Source organism: Podarcis gaigeae (genome assembly GCF_964106915.1).
Source record: "Podarcis gaigeae genome assembly, chromosome: 17".
Lineage (NCBI taxonomy): Eukaryota > Metazoa > Chordata > Lepidosauria > Squamata > Lacertidae > Podarcis > Podarcis gaigeae.
This window is the reverse complement of record NC_139694.1, coordinates 20,953,472-20,974,196: the sequence shown is the minus strand read 5'-3', so window position 1 is coordinate 20,974,196 and position 20,725 is coordinate 20,953,472. Positions and strand designations below refer to the sequence as shown.

The window sequence follows — 20,725 nt, the reverse complement described above, 5'->3', positions numbered from 1 at the left end:
CGTAACAGTTGTTTCGATGAAACAAGCCAGCTTGATCACGCTTGGCCTGAGGCTGGCTTGCTTCAACAGAGCTTACTTAAAATCAACCACAGTTTAGGATTTAGGCACAACACAAAACGTCAGTTGAATGTTATTTATTTATTTAAACAGTTTTATATACCCCTTAACTACAATAGTCTCTAACTGTTTTATAAAGATACAGTGCAAAATAAAAATAAGAAATCACCTAAAACTATAAAATTAAGCTTCAATTAAAATGACTTGCTGGAAGAAAAAAGGCTTCAGTAGCTGCTGTAAGTTCAGGAAGGAGGGGGCCTGTTTTGACCTCAGCTGGAAGGGAGCTCCATAAATTTGGGCTCAGGCTCACAATACTAAATATGAGTTGTCCATCCAAGCCACGGGAGGCCGCTAATGGCGTCTCCCCAGAAAACCTCAGTGATCAAGCAGGGATATAAGGAATTAGGCAATCCTTGATGTATCCTTGATGTATCCTAGACCCAATCTGTAAAGAGCCTTGAACCTGGTTCAATAGTATAATTTAAAACAGAAACGAAAGCTTTCAATTTCCTCAGTTATACTAGAGGAATGTCAAGGGGTGGGTGTGCGAACCTTAGACTTGCACAGATTCATAACTGTATGATAAACAATGTCTGGATGCACCCTTTGTCTCGTGACAGGGGTTGGGGGTATCATGTTACTCTTCTAAGAAAATGCTATGCTTATAGTTCTTCAAAGTGTATTGACCTGCGTGTTTGTAGTTAAATTTTCTCAATGTAGCCATAACTGAAACATAATAGGATTTCACTCACTTGCCAACTAGCTTGTCAACAAGTATAAAGAAGAGAAATGAAGTAATCAAAGAAAGACACCTACTTGACTGCATTGTTCTAGCTGATATTTCTGCCGTTGAAGCACCGAGGCCTTGTGGAGAGCGTGCAGACAGACGGAAGTAATACAAACTATTTGGTTTTAGACCTTGCAAGTGGTAAGTTGTAGCTGGATCAATGGAAATCCGCTGCTAAAGGGGAAGTCGGAAAGGGGGAAATGAATTTAAATCTAGATCTTTGGGTCTTTGCTTCTAAAGAATTTCTAACACTCAATCTCAAAACTTCTATTCCAACGTAAGGAGCAGGTCACAACCACTGCCATCACAGTGTGGTTCCAGCTCCAGGCACAAGCCATTGCATATGGAATAGCTTCATTACACTAAATCCTAACTTTCCAGAATGGTACCTTACTGGTAAGTGGTTGGTGTCTCTCCATGTGAAGCTGGCTGATCTACATCAGCCACAGGGAATCTCTACTTTGCATGCTAAAGTAGTGATTCTCATTTGGCCTGTAGACATGTTTGTTTCGCAGGCACACCCACCTAACCTATACCTGACATCATATGCCATCAGATGTGGGCTGGGTAAAGCAGCCAACTGCAAAGGAAGAATCAGGAGCCCTAAAGTGTGCTCCCTATTATTCCTTTGCACACGGGGTTTGCATTTTGTGCCTTTTAAATTTGGTGCAAGAAGCACCACCACTCAAATTGGCTCCACCCGGAGGCTACCAATCAGAGCCGACTCCTACTGCCACTGGGGTTTGTATTTTGGGCTGTATTTAAATTCTGTGCCAAATACAAGCCTCTGGAATCAGCTCCCGATTGGAGCTCACAAATGGAGTTGATTGGTGCAAAGGAAAATGCTTCCTTTGCCTGCACAGTCTGGAAATCAAACCATGTGGGCCAATGAACATATTGCTTTTGCACGCTACCCTGAATTCAATGCAATCTACAAAGAGATGGCCCTGCCCATCTGTCTAAGCAATCAGTCCATGGAGGCTAGAGGACGTCAGAAAATAAAAGAAAAAGAAAAACAATTTTACCAATATCTTACTTCTGTTTCAAAGCCAACAGTAAAATACGCATCTGTGTGGTTATACTTGTACAGTGGAACCTTGGTTTTTGAGAATCTCGGAAGCTGAACATTTCGGAAGCCGGAAGCTGAAAACCAGGAAGTAATCACTTCCATTTTCAAAGGCACCTCTGAAGTCGAATGGCTTCTGCTGCATGTTTTTCTTTTTTCTCAATGGATTTTACCAACCACCCATTGCTCCTCAGTTTTTGAACATTTTGGAAGTCAACCAATCTTCTGGAATGGATTATGTTCGAAAACCAGGGTTCCATTATATTTGTTACAGAAATCAAGATGGCCACTTATGGAAGTATAGTCTTGGAATTACAGCAGAGAGTTTAGTTAGACAAACCATAGTTAAGATTTTTGAAGGGGCTATAGTTAGACAAACAGATCAGTTTGCATTGAACTGTCTTTACTCCTTACATTATAAATTTGAACATCTGGAATCAGAGCACATTTAGGGTTGTAGACAATATAATTCAGGCTGCAATCCCATGTGCATTGAATGGGGCGAACATCTGACTAAACAAGCAACTGGGTAACCTTCAACTAACACGAGGCTGACTACCTGTCTATCAACTTTCGAGGCCTGTAAAATGTGTTCTAAAGGCATAAAGCTAGTTCACTTACCTCTTCTCCATGCTCTCCATCTTTGTAAACAAGATCATAGTTGGAGATTGTGTCAGACCGTGGAGGGGTCCAAGAAAGGAGTATGCTTGTTTCGGATTCTGGTTCAGCTTTGAAGTTCAATGGCTGCCCTGGGACTGATGCAGGAGGACACAATATCAACATTCAGTAAGTACATTTATGGGGGCAGCGGGGAAAATTAAGAGTTGTTTCCTGCAATTATAGACTCCATGCAGACCACCACTTCCAGGTTTAGGTTTCTATTGAAGACCCACTAATGGAAGCAGCCAGGTTTCATTTCCAGTAGCGTCACCTTCCCAAGAGCATTCCAAAACATGCATTCCAAACATGTCACTTTCTGTTCCACTGTTTGCTCAGCTGGGAATTAAACACCCAGATAGTCCTGTTCTTTATTGCAGTTAATACTGTTGCTTGAGCAGCCTTTCTTTACACTGTCAACATACTGTTTACCAGACAAAATGTTTCTGCACATTGCTTTGATCCAGCAGAGCCACTCGAGTTATGACTCTAGTACTCTATATACATGACAAACAGGAATAATATGAACTTCTCTGTGTCTTAGCCAGATAAACCATCCCCTGAGCCTGCCTGTTTCTTGACTAAAGGTAAATGCAGGTTTGTGCTTACTGCTTAGACACTAACCCTAACCCTGCTCTTCTCCACACATTTGGCAATTTAACACTGTAAAACACAACAAAATCCTATGGGCTATTTCAATCACAATCTCAAGGAGCAGACAGTCTCTTTAAAAGTTTGTGATATGAAAGGAGTTCAGTAAATTTAAGGTAAAAAAGGTAAAGGTAAAGGACCCCTGACAGTCAAGTCCAGTTGCGAACGACTCTGGGGTTGCGGCGCTCATCTCTCTTTACTGGCCAAGGGAGCCGGCGTTTGTCCGCAGACAGTTTTTCCGGGTCATGTGGCCAGCATGACTAAGCCACTTCTGGCGAAACCAGAGCAGCATACAGAAACGCCATTTACTTTCCCACTGGAGCGGTACCTATTTATCTACTTGCACTTTGCCGTGCTTTCAAATTGCTAGGTTGTCAGGAGCTAGGACCGAGCAACAGGAGCTCACCCCGTTGCAGGGATTCGAACCACCAACCTTCCAATCGGCAAGCCCTAGGCTCAGTGGTTTAGACCACAGAACTCCCCACATGGTCTAGGTACTTGGTCACAAAGAAGACTATCATTGAGGAAAGAGGATCCAGTTACTCCCTCCCCTGCCCCATGAACAAACATAGGGCTTGCTCTTTCCATATTTGCTTTGTATGCTGATGGGCACTAGAGCAGGCATAGGCAAACTTGGTCCTCCAAATGTTTTGGGACTACAACTCCCATCATCCCTAGCTAACAAGACCAGTGGTCAGGGATGATGGGAATTGTAGTCTCAAAAACACCTGGAGGGCCGAGTTTGCCTATGCCTGCCCTAAAGAACGGCCCTTTTATTTGGCAGACTTTTTTTTTTTTTGCAAAACTCTCTCCTAATGGCTCTACATTACTAGTTTAGGTGTGTTTTGTAGATTTTCTCTTCAATCTACCCATAATTTCTTATCTGAATCCAATACTGATTTATGTTTATGTAGGGATGAGGAACTCCTTGCAACTCCTTCAGTGCCCTGTTCTTTCCCCTTCAACTTTTTATTCTTTTGTGATTGCTTTTTTCACCTTAAATTGTTTTGGAGGTTTATTTTATGTTTTAAATGTTGTATATGGTATATTTCATTGTTGTAAACCACTTTGAGATCTATATGGTAAGACTATATATATATATATATATGCTTTCGTAGATTTTCACGGGTACAGGAATGCAGGTTTTGGTGTCCTCGGGTGTCTTCCCGTGTAAAAGTTGGGGTGTCTAGGCGACGTTTCGACGAGGTGAGACCTCGTCGAAACGTCGCCTAGACACCCCAACTTTTACACGGGAAGACACCCGAGGACACCAAAACCTGCATATATATATATATATATATATATAACCCAACAACAATAAAATAATAATAATTCCAATAAACAATAAAATAATAATAATAATAATAATAATAATAATAATAATAATAATAATAATAATAATATATCCCTGACACGCATGAGTACATAAGTAGGATGTGCTGGATTTCAAGTACTTTTTCAATTTTTATTTTTATTTTAACAGGGCAGGGACGTTATATTCCAAGGAAGTTATATTCAGTGCGGAACTTTCATTTTTCATTAAATATTTGTCCTGTGGGGTCATTTATAATTACAAAAGCAGAATATGGAAATGGAGCTTCTGAAGGAACTTGAGAAAATTTCAACAATATATAACTACGTGATTAACATGCAAATGGAAACAGCAAACAAACAAAGTTTCAGAGAGGCTGTTCATGGCATAAGAACTGTTAAAGGTGAGTACAATACACAAAAATGTCAAAACTATTCATTACTGAATAAACTTCATGGTAAAGTCAAAAAACATAGATCCCCAATCCAACTCACAGCTTAGCCATCTGGATTTAGAATATGTTTCTGAAACACTTTTACTGGGTTCATCTATATGTAAAAGTAAAGGTAAAGGTACCCCTGCCCGTACGGGCCAGTCTTGACAGACTCTGGGGTTGTGCGCCCATCTCACTCAAGAGGCCAGGGGCCAGCGCTGTCCGGAGACACTTCCGGGTCACGTGGCCAGCGTGACAAAGCTGCATCTGGCCAGAGCCAGAGCCGCACACGGAAACGCCGTTTACCTTCCCGCTGGTAAGCGGTCCCTATTTATCTACTTGCACCCGGAGGTGCTTTCGAACTGCTAGGTTGGCAGGCGCTGGGACCGAGCAGCGGGAGCGCACCCCACCGCAGGGATTCGAACCGCCGACCTTTCGATCGGCAAGTCCTAGGCGCTGAGGCTTTAACCCACAGCGCCACCTGCGTCTCATCTATATGTACCTTTGACTTTATTGCTTAGAAAAGTCAGATACCAACCCTCCGACCCCAGCCGTACCGGTGAGAACTTTCTAGAGTTTTCCTCTTACCTCCTGTCTGAGTGATGACTTGAATGTCACTAGAAAGAGGCCCATCACCAACGGAGGTAAAAGCAAGAACTTTCACAGAGTAAGTTTTCTGCGGTATTAGATTCCCAATGGTGGTTATATGGCTGTCGGCCACATTATGTTTCAACCAGCTGTTGACATGTTGGGAGGGGTCCATGGTGTAATAAACTCTGTAGCCTTGTATTTGTCCGTTGGGTTCCTCAGGTTCTTCCCACTGCACCAGTATTGTGGTTGAGCTCAACATACGGGCTTGTACATTGCGCGGTGCACTAGACGGTGCTTGCTCCGAGGTCCGCGTTGAAACCGGTTCACTGGGTGGCCCCCGCCCAATGTTGTTGACAGCAACAACTCTGAACTCATACTCGGAATAAGGACTCAAACCAGCGACGCTGTATCGAGTTGTGGCGACTCCATCAATTTCCTTATAGAGTTCCTCAGAGTTTTTAGGTTTATGTTGGATTATGTAATAAGACACTGGCTCGGGGTTTCCAGAATCCCAAGTCAAAGTAATGCTTGTTGCTGTGCTTTCTGTTACAACAGGAGTTCCTGGAGGTTTGGGTAAGGCTGCAAGAAAATAAAAGACAATTTATTCAATTGGCAGGAAATTACACCACAGCACCATGACTAGTTTTTTTTAAAAGTATAGCAATGCGGTTTGGCGAAGGGACACATACAATTCAAAACAGAATGCTGTTTTGTTCAAGTATTGTCGAAAACAAAAACAAAATACTATGGGAAAAGCATTTTGTTGCAACAATAATTTAACTAAACATTTGCGAAGGAGAAAATTGATGTTGCTCTAAAATGGCAAGCAGCATCAGAGGCTTGGGGACTTTTGGTTCATATGCAGAAAATTTGTGTTGCCATGGTAAAGATTTATCTGTTGTTTTTTTGAAGCAGATTGTATGCCCCTTACCTTTCACAGTTATCTGTGCTATTGCTTCTATAACACCAAGAGTAGACATAGCAACACAAGTGTAATTTGCAGATTGCCTGACGTCATTTAGCTCCAGGACATTCCTTCCTATTGGCATGTCATCTTCCGGGGTAAGATCTTCTGCTCCCAGCATCCATTTCACATATGGCATTGGAGACCCCACAGCAACACAGGTGATGTTAACACTCCCTCCGGGCATAATTTCATGGTTGGTGGGTGGGATCGAAAACCTTGGTGGGACCCGACGAACTGGAATAAAACACACATAAAGCTAATAACCCATACGAAAATGGAGAACATAGATCTTGCACACAAGAATACATGCATTTATAGATACACTTTCAACGATTAATTGCTACTTTTATTTGCCGAAAATAAAATATAGACCAGACAAGTATATTGTCTGTACATATTTGTTTACATTTATTCATCAATATGTTTAACCACATTCATACAAAGCTTCCCCCCCACCCCAGACCTAGTAGGGCCTCACAATTAACTAACTATATACTAACAATACACCAAACACCATGCAAAAGATACACACACATACACACACATATATATGCATGTATATTCTGTATGCATATGTATACATATATATGCACAGAAGAAAACTGGAGAGTCGACAGCATGCTTGAGTTGAGTATCAAAACCAACTTCAACGCTGCACACTTCCAGCTGATGTGAAGAAATGTGCTGCAACACATTGTCACATCACAGCCCTGAAACACATCACCTACGGTACACGGAAAAATGCAATTCTGATTTGCTGTCAGACTCAAAAAGTGGATGCAGCCTCAAGACCTCACACTAACACTGAAACAGACATGGGATATATATAGATATATATATAGTCACAGGAGAAGAAACAAGGCAAAGCCAGTATGAGTACTGGTTTTGGTCATGCAGGCAAGCAAATGACAAGAGTCTATAGGGAATCATGCTTAGGGAGGAATGATAGGAGAGAGAGAAATTGTATAGGGAAACAAAAACAATTAAAAGGAAAGGGAAAGGAAACATATTGGGATAGAGAATAGGTTTTTTTAAAAAAATGTGAAGGCAAGATAGTTTAAAAGAAACAGGGATATTAAGAGGGTAGGACAGGGAATAGGAGGATATTTGTTTAAGCTTGGGATTATTATGAAGCAAGTATACGGTGGCAGGGAAGGAGAAGAACATTAAAACATTCCGGGTTCCATGGCGTTCACACAGAGGGGGAAGCAAAATAAGCTGCTAGGATTAATAATACTACTAAAAGCAGCTCTACGTGTACAAAATGAGGGACAGTGATATCTAAACTATTTAGCAGCAGGGCATTGCATTAACAGAGTAGTTAATATTTAAGAAAACACAACACTGAGAAAATTACCAGGCAATAACAGATCAGTGTTCCTGCTTCAAATATTTTCTGTGTGCATGTGTGTGCATGTGTAGCGCAAGAGGCAACAGAGGCCTGTGCTTTCATTGCACACAATACGCTGTGCTTTACGGGGGCCTTCAAAACAAGGATGTATTTGATTCAGTGAAATAAACAAACCGATTTGTAAATAAATGGCTACGGTCCCGGCTGGAGAACGTTAGTCATAATCACATCCCATTGAAATCAATGGGAGGTAGGTTAGTGGTCATTAAATCCGTCCACTGAAGTTAATGGCAGGGGGTGGGGAATGGTTTAGCGTTATACGCCGACAAGTGTGATTTAAGAGCGGCGAACTTTTGCTGGATTAAGGGGCTACGAATACAAAGCAATATTTCATTACCCTTTGCACTGAATTGAGATAAATTTCTAGAGATTCGATAGGGGCTTACGGTGATGGCCTCGTGAGTGAATGGGACTGGCATAGGGAGGACAAAGAGCGAAACATGCCTTCAGCAGCCAATCAACCGAGGTCACACAAAGCAAGTGAGGGGCAATGCAGAATTTGTAGTACTGAAAGAAAACGGAAAACGGAAAAAGAAAAAAAAAACTTAGGAGAAATATTAGTCTTCATGCTTGGGCTGCTTAAAGGAGCATCTGCTGGAACTCATTCCCGTATCAGCAGGCATTAACAACGGAAATCAAAGGGAAATAAAATTGAAGAAGGAAAAGAAGATAAAAAGAAGCAGAAGCAGGAACACTGACCAGATTGACAACTCCTTGAAGTGTTAAGCGTGTTACTGGCTTGTCATGCACCCAGCCTCTCTCCCTCTGTCTACATGCACAACGATACCAGCACACATTAGAAGCCATGACCGGGGCATTCTCTGCTTAAACATAACATCAACTTAAAAATAAAAAGGCCACAATGCAGCTACATTCATTTCATTTGTATTCTTTGTTATTGGTTTAATTAATAGTTTTGTAAGGTGGGTAAAAAAGTAAAAAACACACCAACCTTCTCGCAGCTCTGAGGGATGTAGGGGGTTTGATGCAGAACACAATGAAATGAGGAAAGGAGAAAAACAAGGGAAACACAGAGAGAGTAAAAAGGCCATATCAAGGCTTTCAACTGCTACTTGAACAACTTTTACTTGTTCTAATCAAACCTTACTACCTCAGCTCTGACCGTAAGCAATTTCTCGCAGCTATCGCGGTATTAGGAACTAGCATCATTTGAGTGGGGAAAGGGGAACTCCTTCAAGTCGTAACGGCACACATGCCTCATGCAAGAAACACTACTTTGAAAGGAAAAGGACCAGATAGCTTCCTAAGGAGGCCAAAATAACCTCCGAACCCTTTCTAGTCAGAAAGCTAAATCATAAATATATATTATAAAAGTTTTGTACAGCGTTCCCCACACCAAAGTAATGAGCTAACAGCTGTATGAACCGAAATCTTCCCTCATCTTTTTTCCCTCCCCTTCTCATTCCAAACCACCCTTTATTTTTGCAGGGAGATGGGATTATTTGTATAAATTATAAAGAAAGGGGTGCTCTCATTTCAGAGCCAGACCCTGGAAACTGTGCCAGAAAGAAGCCACTTTAAATATATAAAACTAAGAGCTTCCATAGGTTTAAAAAGCAATCATGCCTGTTACCCTTACAAGAATATACTTTTTATGAATTTATCCTCCCAATTCATATCTATCAAAAAAGACAAATCTGTCTGCACCCCTCCCCCTTTTGAAAAATACAAAGAACAGCCAGTTCATTACAGCAGTGCCAGGGATTACGTATTACTGATAAAACTTCAATTTAAGAGTAAGTATGTATATATATATATTTATAGCTCTACGAAACTAAGCTTAAAGAAACAGAGAAGGCAGGCCACACCATTGTCCTCTTCGGCGAGAATTTCCAAGCTAAGAACTTTTCCTTTTCAGCTCAGAAGCAGAGGTCATGTGCGTACAACACACCTCAGCACCCCTGAGTTTCAATTAGAGCTAAATTAGTTGCACAGCAAGCAATCGCATTAGGAATTATAAACCAAAGAAAGGAGAAGAGGAAAACCCAAAAATAAATGCAACGCTCAGGTCAATAGTCAATGCAGGAAAAAGTAGAAGTCAAGATGTAAAAACGGAAGCATACTTACAAACCTTAAGTCCACAGGGGTGGATTGGACTCAAAGGTGCCTTTATTCATATTCCTCCCCTTGTCAAATTCATACTCTAAGCCTTTTTTCCAATGTTTATTTTCCTCCCCCCCCCTTTGCCCAGATACTTTTGCTTATTACTGTAGTTATGGCATAGACCCCGAGAGTAACTTAATGCCCCTTGCACCTGACTGAAGGGTAGATACCCGGGTTTATCATTCCTACCTCTGACATATAGATTGGCAGGGGCAGAATACCGTGTCCCTGCACTGTTGGTTGCAACACACTCATATTTGCCTTGGTCAGATTCTTCGCTCAGTTCGATTTGGAGGGCACCTGTAAGGATATAAAATACATTGCCAAAGAGACTGTCAATGAAGGGTTTTTCAGCTCCCAACGACACACCGCTTAATAATAATGAAAAGCCCTGTATGCGGAGGTCCACTCAACGTCGGTTCATTTTCTCGCTACAGTGGCACAGACAAAAAAAATAAATTATGATGTGATGAAAAAAACAAAGAGATTATTTTTTTCACACCATCAATGCTAGCACAGGAAAACAATCTGCATTTGGCAAACATATTTTCTAGCACAATATACTGTTTTCTCCTAGACTATTAAAATGAAGATGGGTGAGACTGCTTCAAGGAAATATGGCTTTAAAACAAAGCATAGGATATTAGGTCATAGGGTTGTCACTGTTTAGCTGATTAGATTTTTTTTATTATTTATTTGCGCAGCAAAAGTAATAATACAAAAGGTGGCACTCGGCAAAAAGAAGAAAAAAGAAGAAAAAAGGGAGAAGATGGGTTTCAAGAAAGTCTTCCGCTGAAGAAGGCCAAAAATGTGCAGCGAGTACAAAAAAAGGGCTGCTTAAAGTGAAAAAAGAAACAAATTAGTCATGTATAGTAATCAAAATATTCCTTTAAAGAAACAAAACTCCCTTAAAGACATGCAGATTGGTAAGAAAAAGAAAGACATTTCGCCACAACTTACAATCTTTTTAGTGCATTTGCTGAAAAACAAGAGCAGTTGAATTAGGAGGCAAAAAAAATGTTAAAAAGCAGGGGCCAAGCCAACAAGGAAGAAGCAACCAATCACTGCTGGGGACCATCGGGATGTCAGCCCTAAGACACCCATCAAAATCCACGGCTGGGATTAGCAGTGTGGTGTCACAAAACCCAAGAAAAAAAACAAAACAAGAATTACAAAAGACATGAGCAGTTGTTTTTTTAATATAAAATGATTAAAAACCAGCAATACCACATTTTATCACCAAGAATACTGAGTCATCAACCTTTCCATTTCCAAAGCCTGAAGATCAGAAGGATCCAAAAATCCAGAGATGGGTAAATCCAAGAAGAAAAAATATATATATAGTTGCTGTAATTTATTAGGGAGAAGAATGTGGTGGGTTTTTTTCTTGTTGTTTTACTTTACTTTATTAAAGTTAAAAGAAAAATATATAATTGAACAAAAATAAAAAATAAAATAAACCCCCTTGAAAGACAAAGTTAAAAAGTAGATATTCCATGTTGTCGTCTGCATGTCTGCAACTGTTCTCCAGACCATCTTGGCTTGGTCCAAAACAAGAACAGCTAAGGAAGAAAAAAAATGATCTTTTTTTTTTTGCTCCAGTTGGACCAAAAAAAAAGAAAGAAAAAAAGGGGAAAAAAAGAGAAAAGAAAAAAGGTAGAAAAAGAAGAAGAAAAAAAGGAATAGAGGGACAAATGGTACGCTGTGACTGGGTTGTGTGGCCTGAAGACCTGGATATGCTTTCTTTGAAGCATATCACAAAGTAACGAATCTTTTTTGAAAGAAAAAGAAGAAAAGAATGAATGAATGAATGAATGAATGAATAAACACAACTTTTTTTTTTCTTTTCAATGAAAAGTGAAAAGGATGGTGGGGAAAAAAACAAAACCACAAGATGGAAGTCACTGATCATAACTCAATAGGAAGAAATAAAGATGAAGGACATTTCTGTAATGCATTTGTTTGTTTTTAAAAAATGGATATTATGGAAGGTATGAAAGGACAGAAAGAATAAGATCATTCTGTGAACGTTAGTTCAGCACTCTTACCTCTTATTGGTGTACCACCTGGGTGGATAATATGAATGCAAATAAGATTAGAAAGAAGAAGCATTAGTACGAGAAGAAAGAGGCTAGGGCTTTGGAAGAAGAATCAAATTAGAGTTACAGAATTAAATAAGGTCTTAAAAGAAACTTGAATTTCTATACTGTAAAAACAGGAATATATACTTTTAGGTACAATTCTTAGATTATAAAAAACAAAATAGCAGTGTACCAAATTGGGCAAAGGCCATTATTTTCAGGGGGGAAGGGGCAAGGCAGATCATTCTTACAAGACCTTAGGTGTTTGGTTATATAGGGTTAAAATATATATATTGCATAGGCCTGAAATCCTAAAAGAAAACCTTTACAACACTATATTTAATACATAGTTTAGGAAGAGATACTGGATAACTATTAAAGTGAGAAATATATATATATAGTATATGAAGATATATATATATATAAAATAGAGAGAAAGAGAGAGAAAGAAAGAGGCTATCTGGAAATAAATACTGATTATGTTGGACTCACTTGTCATATACTGCACTACAACTAGGTGATACTTGTGTATTGTTCCTTCTAACTTGAGAGTTACTAGGACTGATACGACAACATTTCTGTGAAGGGTTGTGTGTGTGCCGCTACAAAGGTCCGGTGGCTACACTGTCTGTTAGTAAAATGCATGCCATGCATTTTAAGAGTAATCATCATCATCATTATAATAATACCATAATCATAGTATTCTGCATATGAAAATTAGTGGGGGGGTGAAGTGCGCTTCAGAACTAAGCACTTACCAATAGATTCTGGAGATTAAAATACGGAGAGAAGAAAGACAGCATAAAAATATTATTATATTCCTTATAATTTGGTACAAAAGTTTTCAAGTTAAAGCTTTATATACTAAATCATCTACGTCACAACTGAAAATTGACTTCTAGTTTTACATTAACAGAAGCTTAATCTACACAGTTCTGCTGACAACAAGCATTAGCAGTTGGTTAACAAGACTGGCTTAACATCACAGGACAGGTCAAAAAGGCTGAAAGTTCTGGGAAGATATATGGCTAGACAACTTGATTCTGCAAGAAGATCACTATCACAGCCGAAGTAGACTGCTAATTATATATCCCACCCTTTTGTAGTATATTAATATGGGAATAAGATTTACATTTAGTAAGTGATTTAGAGTTATCTTATTATGAAGCTGCAAAGACCATCAGGTAGAGTTGAAAGGAGTCATTGGAGAAAGAGCAGCGAAAGCCGGGCTCTACTTCAAATGCAGGCTTCTGTAGATCTGGACACGCTAATATTGACAAAGCTTTGGGTTTATGCACACTACTGTGGCTAAATGCACCAGAAAATAAATCTCAGCCAGTAAAAATCTCTCCCTTCACAGGCTAACCCATTGATTTGAGATTATTATTCTTGGTTGGCTTGCTTGCTTTGGGGTCAGGGAGGATGTTAAGATAGTGCACATGAGAAAAGTAGAGTGAGCCATGTACTAGTGAGAGAAACGGAAGATGTGTCCAAACTGTCTAATCTTTGGTGGATTCAAAAGGTTGAAAAGAACTCACAAAACACCATTGTTATAGAATATTTTAATTGTCAAATAAAGAAAAATAGATTGGGTTTGATGGATATAACCATTGGTACTCCTTGCATATTCTGAAGTCCAATGTTGAAATAACTTTTTTAAATAAAATAATAATAATAATATAGATAGGGATAGAGAGAATGGATCTGTCAAATACTGCCAAAAACGCAGTAAATAAACTGAAAATATCAAAACTACAGTCACAGCAAGTGAGCGTTGTGGAGTAAATAGAAGCTGCAAAACACACAAACAAATAGACTCTGGAAACAGGCTATGACGATAACACAGACATGGACAACACGCTCGACAACATAAAAAAGAAGAAGAGAAGAAGAAATCATAACCTATAAAATAAAATAAAAATAATTAAAAAGGAACGTAAAATAAGAGAGAGTATAATTTTGGGCATTAGTGCAAACAGTAACAAGACCTTACCTGATCGTAATTGTTTGATACGTCCATTGTTGTTGCTCGTGTCCACGGGTAAAAAATCTTTGAACCAAGTTATTTCAGGATCAGGATTCCCACTGGCTGCACATAACATGGTGGCTGTTCTAGTGCGTTCAACCACCTTTAATTGCGGGCCCATATCAATGGTGGGGAAACCACGAGGAATTTGATCCTCTGAAAAAGAGATAAACATCAGGTTTATAAAACATTTCCTATCACAGCTACATTTGCACATCCTCTAAATGTGTGTTCCAAACACATTGGGTTGCATCCATTGTTGTCACACAGCCAAGAGTTTAGGCTTCCATCAGTGAAAAGGAGTTAGAAAGTTTTTTTGGTTGTGTGTGTGTGTGTGTGTGTGTGTGTGTTGCAATTTCTCCTCCTCCTCCTCCCTGCACTCTAATCCTCTGAATCTGGAGCCTTTCTAGATCAGATGAGGCAAAGGAGGGAGGTGGGTATCACTAAAAGATACGAAAAGATACTGACGAAAAGCTTCCATCTACATTGGTACCTTGGTTGTCCAACAACTTGGCTCCCAAACATATCGACTCCCGAACGCCGCAAACCCAGAAGTGAGTGTTTCTGTTTGTGAACGTTTTTTGGAAGCCGAACATCCGACACGGCTTCCAATTGAGTGCAGGAAGCTCCTGCAGCCAATCGGAAGCCACACCTTGGTTTTCGAATGGACTCCCGGAATGGATTAAGTTTGACAACCAATGTATCACTGTATTGAGCAACACTGTTTAATACAACTAATTTTGTCTACGGTTAGAGAAAACAATTTCATCCTGGCGTGTGATCGCCAAGCATAGTTTAAGCAAACCACGTCTTCCCAAGCTGGGATCTTTTGGAAGAGTCAGGATTGCTGACCCAGAGGTACAAATTCAAATCTCACTCAGGTGCATGGAAGCCTCTCTTAGGTGGCTATTTGGATCCATATCTGATTAAACAGGTATGATCAGAATAAGCATAGCTCCATAACAAAAATGTCCAGACATGTATGGTGGTTTTTGTTTTTTTACTACTTATTGTTATGAGGAAAAAAACCCTGCTCCTTTTCCCTTATGGACCCAAGAGTCCATATAGAGTCCTTTTGTAGGTTCTCTATCGGTAGGAGAAAATAACAGAGACCAACCAGAGAATATTGAGAAGCAAAGCAGCTAGTAAGCCTGATTTTTATTAAAGCTGTTGCAACAGGGTGCTCCCCCCACACGTAGGAGAGAGGAGGAGGACCCAGAGCCATGCGTGCAAGCCCTTATACAGACATTTTAAATTGCTCACCCTGGAGTCCAAGACCACCCCCAGGAACATCATACATACATCACAGAAGGGGTGTAGCCCAAGACCACCCCCCAGATACATCATACCTACATCACAGAAAAGGAGGTCTACAACAGAACTCTGAGTGTGTTGTTCATCTCCTGTCTGGCAAGTTACCTGATTGCATTATCTGGATTTTGGCCACTCTTTTGTTATTATAACTACTTAATTCCTGAATCTAGGTCACAGGTCACAGGCTCACACCCTGTTCATATCTTGAAGGTGCCCTTAAGACAGGATTTGTGAGGATGGGATTTGTGAGGAAAGAGACAATGGGGAGGTTTCCCACTTTGACCTTGCAGAGAAATATTTGAGGTCAATTTGTTCAGGACCTTTTCTGTGGGATTTCAGACATGTGGTCTATGTATACAGTTATGAACATTTATATATATAACCTTAAAATTCTTATAAAATTATAAAGGCTTCATTGATTATTATTTTTTAAAGCAGTACAGCCATTTCTTATTTTGCTTGAAGACAACCCACCAGGAGAAAGAAAAAAAGACCAATAACTGCCGTATAATGCATCCTTTGTTATTAAACATCTTGCTTGCCTGGTATTGACATGCAATTCTTTAAGGAATAAAAATAATTGACTACAAATTGTCCAATGTCAAACACATTACTTGCTTTGCCATGAAATGGTGTGATCTTTTCACAAAGTTGCAGCAAAGCTTTCGGAGGCATCTGAAAAACTTGGAGGGATATCCTTGGATACTTGACAAATCTCTGCATTCCCTGGTGACTTCTTCCTCTCCAAGGCTATTTAATCACTGACAATGTGAATGCACATAAATATTGCTACCGGAGAGTGGTAGTCACTAATCTTCTGCAAGTGTGAATGTCTTTTTATCTCTGCCAATAAGCAGGAAGTGTTAAAGGCTGACAATGTTAGGCCATTTGCTATAGGCTCTTACCAAAGAAACCTACATTAGATAACAAATTATAAGATGTGAAGCCTTTACCTTGGGAATTGCTGATAAGGTTTGACTTGTGCCATGCTGAAGTACTACTCTAATGCATTTGCATGACCTTTCCATTTCCTTCTTGGCTCACAAAGAACACTCTAGAGGCCCCTTTCTCATATAAACAAGCACACAACAAAGATAATCTATCTTGCATACTAATAGGGTGGAGTAAGCAAAGAGCTTCTCTCTCTTATTTTTAATAAGGGTAATTAAATTCTATCCATTCCTCTTATGCACAGAACCTCTCCAAATACACGCTCGTCATTAAATTTTCATGAGAAACATCACAATGTAACAGATTCAAATAGTCAGAGCTGTTATACTTTGACAGTTGTGGCTTATTTCCAATCTGGCTGTCAGGTATTTGGCAATAAAACCCAGTATTCAACATAAAACGGACTGGGGAAAATAATGGAATTTGTAATTGGAATGCTTATCTCAGTGGGTGTAGTTTATAAGACGTTAATTGCTTTCTGTTCTACTTTAAATTTATTAGTTATTTCTACAAAACCTGTCTTTCCAGTTTGATGGCACCATGTTTGACAGATCATCAAACAAGATGAACAATCACATCAATCAGCAATTATACTACAGCCACATATTGTTTTTGGGGGTTGGGTGAGGGGAATAGCTAGTAATCAATACATTTTAAATTTTAAACATTAACATGAAGTGAAGAGAAAAAACATTTTGTCTTCTTCACTAGTTTGTACATTACTGTCATCATTAGGATTTTAACTACAATGTCCACCACTTTTCATTTTAATGTTGTCATGCTGAATTAGCTAGTAATTCATCAACAATTTAAATCAGACCTGACCTTCCCAGAGCCATATGACAGTGTCATTTTTACAGGCCATTAAAGGGCAGATTACTGTGCTCAGGGAGCAATATGAGTAATGTACGTATTTGTTTACGGTGGCAGCTACAAGAAATTTGGAAACATGACATATTCTTAGCATTTGCAAGGTGTCTTACTAGTAAATATGTTCTGCTACTAAATTTCTAATTCAGTGCCAGGGATGTGTTCCTAGCAGTCCATCAAGCTGAAGCGTTCCGAGGATGAATTTTGAACCAGATTAAGAATCTTTAAGAGAAAACACCACAACACTGTCTTGCATGGGGTCAGCTGTGTTTATATTATGTTTTCAGAAGGTGTGCTCCACAGTTTTTTAACAGACTTATCTCTTATCCAAACACAAGAAATTAGTACCCAAACCTCGCTATACACATCACAGATTCAAATATCCAAACAGCTGGACCTGTGTGTAGTACTGTAAACAGATAAGAAGCCTTAAACAAATCTTACTTTTTTGTGTTTTGCTGGTCTACCGCAACTGTTTCACCAGAAACCATGGTGGAAGGGAGGAAGGGGAAGAGCTCAGACAAATAAAAGAGAATTTCTTCCTTCCTTGTTTGCCTTTTGCAAGGTTTTACAGGCTTTCCCTGGGGTTTTCCAGGTTGCCTGCTCACTTTGGGGTCAACATTCCATGGTTGGGAATGCATTAGAAATTTTTCCATAGGAAACCAGTCATCAACTCTTTAAGCCATTGGCAGGCAAACTAAGGCCTGGGGGCCAGATCCGGCCCAATTGCCTTCTAAATCCGGCCCTCAGATGGTCTGGGAATCGGTGTGTTTTTACATGAGTAGAATGTGTCCTTTTATTTAAAATGTATCCTCTGGGTTATTTGTGGGGCATAGGAATTCATTCATATATATTTTTCAGAATATAGTCCAACCCCACAAGGTCTGAGGGACAGTGGACCAGCCCCCTGCTGAAAAAGTTTGCTGACCCCTGAATGTTTGCACAACAAATGGTTTTCTGGGAATGTATTGTGTTCAGATAGCAAGACCTGCATGCACTGACAATGCTACACAGAAATCATTTACTTGGTGCATTTGTAATTTACAGAACCTTATCTGCCTTCACAATCTAATTTGCAGCTTTAGTCAATAAATGCGTGGACTAGATTCTCCCAATCTACAGAAAAACAAATATTGAACAAGGCAGTGATTCAGTCCCCACCGATTCTTTATAAAGGTTGAAACTCACTGCAAATTTTGAATGCATAAAAGGTCTGCTCAGATTATCCAGAAGGCAAATGTTCTTCAGGTATGTGACCATGTATTTGAGCTTTTCGAGCTCTGCTACTTCCCAGTTTTTCTCCTTCCTTCAGTTTGGGCAGAAAAATTGGAAGATGTAGCTTTTTTTTAAAAAAAAGTGTTGACATGCAAAAGGCTCACTAACACTTCTGGTTTTCACACTTCCAGGTACCCAAAGGGAAACTCACACAGCAGTTATGCAATCGGTCTCCTTACCCTGTAAGTACATTACACATTGTTGCTGAGATTGCGTTCCCTCTGAAGAATGAGATACAGATGTTGGAGGTACTGTACTCCTGGATACATTTTTGACTCTAGAGGCCCAAATATCCAGAGGTTAGGAGTATATTCTACCAGTTTTATCTGGTTCACCAGCTGCATTGATTACTGGACATTAGCAACCACAAGACTGGATTACAGTGGTACCTCAGGTTACATACGCTTCAGGTTACAGACTCCGCTAACCCAGAAATAGTGCTTCAGGTTAAGAACTTTGCTTCAGGATGAGAACAGAAATCGTGCTCCGGCGGCGCGGCGGCAGTAGGAGGCCCATTAGCTAAAGTGGTGCTTCAGGTTAAGAACAGTTTCAGGTTAAGAACGGACCTCCGGAACGAATTAAGTACTTAACCTGAGGTACCCCTGTACTGCAATGTGTTCTGTGAGGGGAAGGATCATTTGATATCCATTCGAATCCAAGCTTTCACTGTTATTGGCCCAGTCTTGAAGACTGCTCTTCCAATAGAAAATCAGCAGGCATCTCCAGCACTGATTTTTAAATTTTGCTGAAATCTTTTCTATGGTGCCAGTCTTATGCGCACAATTAAAGAAGCAATTCTGTTACAATTACCCAGTTATCTTTGCTATTGCTTTTTTTGTAGGATATATAAATAGATAGATATCATACAATGCTTCTGTGTTTTTTATGAAATTGTAGTATTTAAGTATTTTTATGAATCAAAGAAATTACGTATCATTCCAACCACTTTACTAAAATGCACTGCGAAAACATGAGGAGACAATGAAGCTACCCATATATACTACTAAAAGAAATTGCCATCCATCTATCACACACTATTGTTATACTCTAGACAGCAATCTGGCTCTGACTCCAGTTGCAATCTCCCACTTGAGGCTCTCACCAAAGGGGGAAAAAAATCAAACTGTGCCCCAACTCACTAGTACCTCCTTACCTCTCAACCAGTAGTGGCCTCAGATGTTCTAATCCAGATAACCCACACTCCACAAAGAAATAATAAAGCAACGATTGCCGCAATCACAAAGGTAGAACACAAAAGGACAACCACCTCTTTGGGTAACTTTAGGGTAGCACATCTCAGTAATGATGGCTTTGTGGGCTTTCTGTCAATTAACAATTATATCCAGTCTACCAGCTTCATCTGGTATGCAGGATGAGATCCTATCTGCCTGCAGATTGTCTCACCAGAGTGGTACTTTGAGTGTAATACTTTTAATCATTTCCCTCCAAGGAGTTCAATACAGAGGACTCTGAACCCACAGAAACACAGAATTACAGGTCATCTAGTTGTAGCAGGAACCCCCCCAATCATTCTGTTTGTATAAACTTCACACACACACACACACACACACCACATTTCTGTTATAAATTCATAGAAAATCAACCATACATTGGATTTGCACTGTTCCATTTTTATTTTACTCCATATGACAAGAACTAACAAAGGGGGGTGACTTAGTCCTGGTCAGCCATAATCCCTTCACTGTCTCAGCACATACACAGGAGCCCTGCCCATGCCAACCCTGATGATCCCAGACAGAAGACAATCAAGATCACAAAGAACTTGCATATGGGAGTGGATTCAACATGGACTGAAACAAAGGACAATGATCAGATCTTCCCTCAGGGGGCAGGAAACTGTGGGGAGGGGGAAAGGAGGAACCAGCCAGGTGACAAGACACTCAGGTTACCACCAACCCCTCCTTTCTGTAATGTATGCATGATGTTACCACCACAACTCCTCCCTCAACTCCTCCTTTCTGTAATGTATGCATGATGTTTCTGGGGGTGGGCTTGATCTAGAGGAGGGGAATTTCAAAAGTTTTTATAAGACCTTGCACACTATTCTTCGGGGTCTTTCCTCTCTCCTGCACGTGAGGGGAATACCCTGTTGCAACAGTTCAATAAAGGCCAAGCCTACAGGCTGCTGTTT

The 20,725-nt window shown here is 39.9% G+C and overlaps 1 protein-coding gene across 43 annotated transcripts in view; it reads right to left on the bottom strand.

The window, feature by feature from the left end:
- The window catches only part of PTPRD (protein tyrosine phosphatase receptor type D), a 1,161,589-nt gene that overhangs the window by 160,871 nt on the left and 979,993 nt on the right, over nt 1–20,725 (bottom strand). For 16 of the 43 annotated variants that reach the window (XM_083718171.1, XM_083718174.1, XM_083718175.1 and 13 more), the window contains 6 exons: nt 14,131–14,319; nt 10,246–10,356; nt 6,486–6,755; nt 5,552–6,133; nt 2,532–2,665; nt 874–1,018 (listed from right to left, as the gene is read on the bottom strand). In XM_083718171.1, the coding sequence (XP_083574297.1) occupies nt 874–1,018; nt 2,532–2,665; nt 5,552–6,133; nt 6,486–6,755; nt 10,246–10,356; nt 14,131–14,319 (1,431 nt within the window). Of the gene's footprint in view, nt 1–873; nt 1,019–2,531; nt 2,666–5,551; nt 6,134–6,485; nt 6,756–8,884; nt 8,897–10,245; nt 10,357–12,104; nt 12,123–14,130; nt 14,320–20,725 lie in introns of all 43 variants that reach the window. The other 27 variants (XM_083718180.1, XM_083718169.1, XM_083718209.1 and 24 more) reach the window with 6 other exon arrangements.